At 35.9% G+C, this 7,300-nt stretch overlaps 1 protein-coding gene across 1 annotated transcript; it reads left to right on the top strand.

Annotated features, from left to right (window-relative positions):
* The first annotated feature begins 786 nt into the window (after nucleotides 1-786).
* LOC120091327 (protein LOW PSII ACCUMULATION 1, chloroplastic) lies at nucleotides 787-6,815 on the top strand. The gene is made up of 9 exons (XM_039049311.1): nucleotides 787-1,091; nucleotides 3,332-3,435; nucleotides 3,679-3,814; nucleotides 3,978-4,209; nucleotides 4,336-4,493; nucleotides 5,279-5,467; nucleotides 5,597-5,697; nucleotides 6,087-6,183; nucleotides 6,403-6,815. Exons 1-9 carry the CDS (start codon nucleotides 879-881, stop codon nucleotides 6,475-6,477), a joined length of 1,305 nt encoding a protein of 434 aa, XP_038905239.1. The 5' UTR covers nucleotides 787-878; the 3' UTR covers nucleotides 6,478-6,815.
* The last annotated feature ends 485 nt before the right edge of the window (nucleotides 6,816-7,300 follow it).

The raw sequence follows: 7,300 nt of genomic DNA, 5'->3' as shown, positions 1-7,300 counted from the left end.
GTCGTCATTTTCTTCAAGATCATGAGTGTAGAAAATCTTTGGTGAAATATGTCTTGTTCTATCTCTTTAATGTATCATTCTTTGATTTGGGATATGCATGATGTGTTGTCTTCATATAATATCGTTGGAAAATTTTTACTTGAAGACAATCCACATGTCCACGAATGTGCTGAGTCATTGATCTTAGCCATGAAGGAAATCAGACATGAGGATTTCCATAAGCAGTGGAAAGATCGTTCCAAATTTCAATCGTATATGAACATACACAATTACAGTCACAAATGGAAATAACAGGCTATGCATAAATCGAAATTATAGCATGTTTTACTAAACAATCAAGGGATAGAATTCTACATACCTTTGAAGACTCATCTTCAACACCCTTGATCACAAATGCTCAAACAACCAGCAAGACTGCAACAAGAATGCTTATATAATAATAATAAATTAATATAACGTAATATGATATAAAATAGCTAAAAACATAAAATTGGATAATATGAAAATTAGTGAAATTTTGAAGTAGAATTCTGATTTTAAGATCCACCAAATGCCACTATTTATAGGTAAAATGGCAAGTAAAATATGAACTTACATAGACACCAACATGAATAACAAGATACGTAGACAACATGAAGGATGACATATGACTCTTGAGATACTAAACAATGTTATCTATTTATTATTAGAATATTCGTAATGTGATTATCTATTTACACATAATTTGTGGTATTTAGAATAAATGGTAGTTTAACGTAAGTTAATCGGTGGGATGTGTGATATACGCGCAGTTCATTCATCTTCTTCATCCTTTGTTGGGATATAACATTTTGATTTTCGACCATGTGAGGTCCTCAACTCGCGAGCTAAACTTTCCAATGGCTATGGCTACTCTTCCCCTGTTCCACCACCTGCTCACCTTCTCAAGCCCCAAATCAGCGACCATTCTCAGGCCCCGGCTACTCACTTCTCAAAGGGCTTTCCATGTCTCTATTCTGTGTTTCTCTTCTACTTCTCAGTCCCCAGAGGCTAATCTCGAATCTGCGGAGTCCTGTGTCAATCTCGGCCTCCAGCTCTTCTCTAAAGGACGGGTGTGCGTTCTCTTTCGATTTTGTTTATTCTGTATTTTTCTTGCTTGTTGTGAATTGGGTATTGTTTAATTCGTTTCTACTTGTTCGATTATTTTGCCATTTTAGTTTATTTTTCTGACTGTGTTCTTGAATGGCGGCTTTGGTACATAATAAGAGAATTTGCTGAGAGGATCTTTTGAGAAACCAGAGCAACTTCTTTGAGATTTTTGGTGGACTTTGGTATGTGCAAGTAATGGGTACTTTGACTTTCTATGCCAATGAAGAACCCAGCCAAAAGAAAAGGAAAAAAAGGTTGAATTATAAGTTCAGTCCAATTTTAAGATGGAGTCTACTTAATCCATGTACTTTTACGGTCCCTAAACTTCTATGCTTTTTGTCCATTTCGACACCAGCGAGAGTTTAAAGACGTATTATAAATTTCTTAAAGTACAGCCACCAACTGGACAGGAAATTCAACCTTATTAGTTCTCGCTGCCGAAAGTTTTTGAAATCATGGTCTAATTCAAATACTTGCATTGTCCTCAGTACAAATTGATCAATCAAAATCTAAAAATTTAGGGAAACAAATGGATCATTTTTAGTTTGTTAGGAACAAAGCTATTAGTGATCATGGTTTATGAGGATATGTTGGTATTAGATATGTGAGGGAGAAAGAAGGGAAAATGTTAGGAGAAATACAGTGATGAAGTTAACATAGAGGAAAGTAGAAGAGTCTAAGGCTTTTCATTTTTCATCAATGAGATGACAAATGTAATTTCGTAGTGGCCTAGAGAGTACTGGGAGGATATTGTTAGACTTAATACTTCTTTTTGAGCTCATGTTGCTAAAGATTTTTGTAATAATCAGCTAAGTCTTATTCTTTTGGATTGGAGAATGGTTTCTCATAAATAATAATAATAGAACCCTAGAGGGTATCAATGGCATTCAGAACCATACTATTAGTTTTGGAGTGCATCAGATATTGAAAGTTTGTTTGTGCTAGAGTCAAAATCTCCTAAAATTTCCAACAATTTCATTGAGAAATAATGAAGTTAAAAGCCACAAGGCCACTAAAGTTAGTGGAGTTACAAAAATTCCTCCTAATTAGTAGAAATCATAGAAGCTTCAAAGGAAGTTCCCAAATTGGGTCCTTTCCCCTTCCATTTGTTATCTTTGCCTTGGAGAGGTGGAATCGGTGGATCATTGGTTCTTGCACAGGGAGTTTGCCTCTAAAGGGTGGGCTATGCTATTTAATATCTTTGGGGTGGTTGGTTGTCTTCCTAAGAAGATTGGTGTCTGGTTAATCAAAGGAATTAATGATGGTTGCTTTTACGGAAAAGGAAAAATCCTATGGAGATGTGCTACTCTTCTCTTTTGTGGTGTCTTTGAAAAGAAAAAAATAGCGGGATGTTTGAAGATAAGTTTGCTTCTTTTGATTCTTTGTGAGCTTTTGTTCAGCATACATCCTCTCGGTGGTACACAAATTACATCAAATTTTTTTATAGTTATACCCTTCTAATGATTATTAGCAATTGGAGGGTTCTGTTAGATTAGTTTTGTGGGAGGGGGTTTCCTCTACCCCTACCCCCTACCCTTAAGATGTCCTTTTGTCTCTTTTGATGTATATTCATATCTGTTTCTTATAAAAAGAAAAAAATAGTGGAAATCCTTGAAAGGTCAAAGTTACCAAGTTCCTCATCCAAAGAAGGCCAAGTCGAGGCTATGGAAAAAAAATAAAAAACAAATAAAGAAACGATTATTTCTAGTTTTGGTCCTTTAAATTCTTTTTATCTGTGCACGTCACTTTTCTTCCTTTCTAGTTTCTTTGCTTTTGGCAGAAACCTTTCTGGCCTTAAAGCATCTCTTAGGAATAGTTTTTTAACACTTGCAAATTGCATCATATTCCAAATAAATTTTAGCATCTCAACGGTGCCATAAACTTGGAAATAACTAAGTTGTCACTATATTTTCCTCAACTCTTGCAATCTGATGAGATGCAATTGTGCATCAGTGTCTTGAAAGACTCTTAATTCTTGTGGATCATTTGTAGTAGACAGTTACGAAAGCTTTAGTTGCCTTGATAGTTTTGTTTAATCCCCAAAGATTCATTTGTTTGAGGGGATCAGCGATTACATTCATGTCGTATTTCTGCAAAACACGGCTTCTTTCTTCATTGGCTTTTAATATTTGTTTTCCAGTTCAGTTCCTCAATTAGCTTGTAAGAAGTGTGTGTACATTTCACAAAACAACGAATATTTCAGGTCAAAGAAGCTTTGGTCCAATTTGAAGCAGCACTGAATATGGATCCCAACCCAATGGAGGCTCAAGCTGCTTTGTACAATAAAGCATGCTGTCATGCCTATCGGTATGCTTAAAGGTCTCTATTTATTAACATAGCTTCTTTTTTTAATTAGAAAAAAATCCTATATGTGAAGAATTGCTCATCCTGCATTGGTCCAGGTTCATGGATTTAGTTTAATGCCTCCTTTACGTTTCTTTTAAACTTATTATTATTATTATTTTGAAGGGGGGGGGGGGGTTGTTGGAAAAGCTAGAATTCGAGTCAGCAAAGCTGATGAATTGTGACTTTGTGAATATTTTGAGGTAGTGGGGAAGGAAAGAAAGCTGCTGACTGTCTGCGTGTCGCATTAAGAGAATATAACCTGAAATTTGGCACAATTCTGAATGATCCTGACTTGGCCTCATTCAGAGCTCTTCCTGAATTCAAGGAATTGCAAGAAGAGGTTCGTCACTAAATGCTGCTCTCTTCATCTTGTCATCCTCAACATTTTTTTTCCCCATAATCTACTTGAATATCATAATATTTTAACACAAATAGATGACTGTTTAATTAACAGATTTGAAATTACCAATTCAATTATCTTTCTGAATAATGATGATGTCCAGGCTAGGATGGGTGGAGAGGATATAGGATACGGTTTTCGAAGAGATCTTAAACTCATTAGTGAAGTTCAAGCACCTTTTCGTGGTGTTCGGAGGTTCTTTTCTGTGGCACTATCTGCAGCAGCTGGAATTTCGTTGTTGTTTAATATACCCAGGTTATTTCGTGCTATTCAAGGTGGTGATGGAGCTCCCGATGTTTGGGAAACTGCTGGAAATTTAGCTGTTAATGTTGGAGGTACATCTGAATTTGTTATAAACTTCCATAGCTCAGTTAAGGGATACAAATATAAAGTTACTTGTTCACTATGGTGAGGTAGCTGAATTGCTGAAATACTAACTTTCAAATCAGAGCATTAAACAGGTATTGTTGTTTTTGTGGCGTTATTTTTATGGGACAACAAGAAAGAAGAGGAACAGCTTTCACAAATATCAAGAAATGAAACATTATCAAGGTTGCCTCTACGTCTTTCTACCAATCGGATTGTTGAACTTGTACAGCTCCGAGATACTGTAAGACCGGTGAGTATTTGAACTTGTACAGCTCTGAGATACTGTAAGACCGTTGAGTATGATTATTCATCTTACCCTTTGATGACCCCATCAATGAATGACAAGTCCAACTTTCTTATTTTAGGATTGTTCACTTGCTTTCCCCTTCTGATTATTTCACTTGATTTTCCCATTTTGCCTTCATGTCCCTAAGTTCCTAACTCATTGCCGCTGGTGCCTTGCCCTTGACCCTTTTTGCTGGAATCAACGTTTCAGTTATCATTTATGCTTATTCTTCTTGCTTCTATAACAATTTCCTTACCCCTTATACTAAGGCTGCTAATATCTGTTCAATCTATAAAATCCTCTGGACATACTTTGCTAATATTCCTAGTCATGCTCTATTGCTTCGAGTCGGTCATCTATCATGTCAATAATGCTTCAGAAGACAAATGAAAGGCTAGTGCTACAAGCTATTTTAAGAGAGGTTCAGAGAGGAACGAAAGGGTTTTGTTGGTACAAGTATATACATGTTGGGAGTTTCTGGAATAGGTTGTTCTTGATAGTCTCTTTTCTGCCTTCAGTGACTTCTATATTTTGGATCTTCATCTACCCCTGATTTCAGCCCAAGAAAACATTTTTCCTGTACAAAAATTTTCTTCTCTTGTTGGCTTTAATCATCCTACTCTCTTTGTGTGGCCTCATCCATTGAATTTCATGTTTTCAATAAACCAAAGTTAGCTTCTTTTCTTGGAAGAATAGATATTGCTTCTTATGTAAATTTTTTGCATTCCTTAAATTACCTTGCAAGTAAGGTCATTTTAGCTGGGAAAAAGGAGACAGTTTCTTCAGCCATTCAAAAGGCAGAAAGGTTCAGAACGGAGCTCCTTAGACGAGGCGTCCTCTTAGTTCCTGTCATATGGGGTGAAGGTAGGGAACCCCAAATAGAAAAGAAAGGGTTTGGTGCTCCAGCCACCCCTGCTGCTGCTCTGCCATCTATTGGGGTAAGTAAGATCAATAGATTTCTATCTTGTCCTACATTTGTTCAAGGATTGCTGTTGTTTGTTCATGTTCCAACTAGAAAATTCGTAAGTTAATCGGTAGGTTCTCTTGTTCTCACGGAACTCTTGTAGGAAGATTTTGAGAAACGAGCTCAGTCTATAACTGCAAAATCAAAGTTGAAAGCTGAAATTCGATTCAGGGCTGAGGTTGTATCACCTGCAGAATGGGAAAGGTAAGTGTATACCTGTTGAGGCATGCTTGCTTCCTTTATCATCTAATTTTCTTATTTTATGTAGTGAGCTTTGCTTTCCATCGTCTACTCTACTAATATCAAACAACCATGGAGAAAGATCACGAGCCATTATATCTCTGTTAACATTTTTCTTTCCTCTTCTAAAGTTCTACTTTTGTTTTTGAGGAAACAGAATCCATCCATTTATATATTGAAATGGAATACAGAAGATGTACCTATCAGATAACAGGCATTCATTGATTAGATATTCCAAAGTTGTGTTGTCTCGCCAATATTATGGAGACATTTATCTGGTTGATCAATATGAAGTGGATATGGTATTGCGTTTTCCACTCTGGATTATGACTTTTTTTCGTTTCCTGAATTAGTTGGATAAGAGACCAGCAGAAATCTGAAGAGGTTACTCCTGGCGAGGATGTCTACATAATATTGCGATTGGATGGTCGAGTTCGCAGATCAGGGAGAGTAAGTTCATATCATGAAAATTATCTATTTTCTAATTGAAACACATATTAGTATGCTTTCCCTCTAATCTTGGAGATATAAATCATGCTATCAGTAAACTATTTGATCTAGAATATAGTGCCGTCTTGTACAAATGTTCTTGTTCAAGTTCTTTTAAAGCTAAAAAGCACTCTCGAGGATCTTGCAGGCTTTTTCCTCATTTTTGGTGATGATTTGCAGGGGATGCCTGACTGGCAAAAAATTATTGAAGAGTTACCACCAATGGAAGCTCTTCTAAGCAAGCTAGAAAGATGAGATAAACAGAAACGAGATACGTATACACTGTGGCAACTATCGACGGCGTCACTTTCGCCATCCGTTCAATCTCCACACCAATACCCAGAAAAGTAAATTGTCTAGTGATACATAGTCTTAGCTAGTTGTATTTATTATAACTGTGTTTGGAGGATGGTTGATTGATCCAAACCTAAGACCACTCTGTTCTGTTTTATTTCCTGTTCTCATCTCTTTAGTGTCCAAAAGGAGATGATAATCTTTTTGGGAATTCAATTGATTTCCATTGATTAGAATTCATTGTTTCTTCTACAATTTCAACCTATAAAATTGATTTGGGTGTTTGACTTTAAAGATAATAGCCTTGAAAGATTCAAAGATGGGTCATTGGGGCAATAGAATTTTGAGTGTAAAGAAATCAGTTGGTGTACTCTCTCTTTCTTGAATTTTGCTAACTTTGCTTTCTTGAACAACCACATTATCTTTCAAGCAAACTTCTAGAGACACTGAAATTTGCAATTCAACCTCGTAAATGAGGTTCATACTTGAAATGAAGTTCAATTTTTTTATAATTCAAATAATACCCTCAACTTCTCGAAGAAAAAGAGTAGCACACTACAAAATGGTTGGGTTTTCTTGAATTGAAATTGACAGTTTTGAAATGGGTTTGTTGTAATAATAATCTTTTTCAAGTGTAAATTAAGGAAATTGCAAATTTTACTGATATATATCTAAATTCAACTCATGACCAACTAATCTACCACTAACTCTTTTTTGCACTTTATAAATAACATTATTGGTAGGTTGTGAAAAGGGTCTTGCACATATTAAAAAATTTCACCTT

Source organism: Benincasa hispida, chromosome 11 (genome assembly GCF_009727055.1).
Source record: "Benincasa hispida cultivar B227 chromosome 11, ASM972705v1, whole genome shotgun sequence".
Classification (NCBI taxonomy): Eukaryota; Viridiplantae; Streptophyta; class Magnoliopsida; order Cucurbitales; family Cucurbitaceae; genus Benincasa; species Benincasa hispida.
The sequence above is the reverse complement of the archived record's forward strand: the minus strand, read 5'-3'. Positions and strand labels throughout refer to the sequence as shown.

Bases quoted from the DNA above. Each gene is read 5' to 3' on its own strand.
- LOC120091327 (XM_039049311.1), top strand. From the start codon at position 879: ATGGCTATGGCTACTCTTCCCCTGTTCCACCACCTGCTCACCTTCTCA. The intron at 4,210-4,335 runs GTACATCTGAAT...AGCATTAAACAG, and splicing joins TTTAGCTGTTAATGTTGGAG to GTATTGTTGTTTTTGTGGCG. The intron at 5,468-5,596 runs GTAAGTAAGATC...GAACTCTTGTAG, and splicing joins CTGCTCTGCCATCTATTGGG to GAAGATTTTGAGAAACGAGC.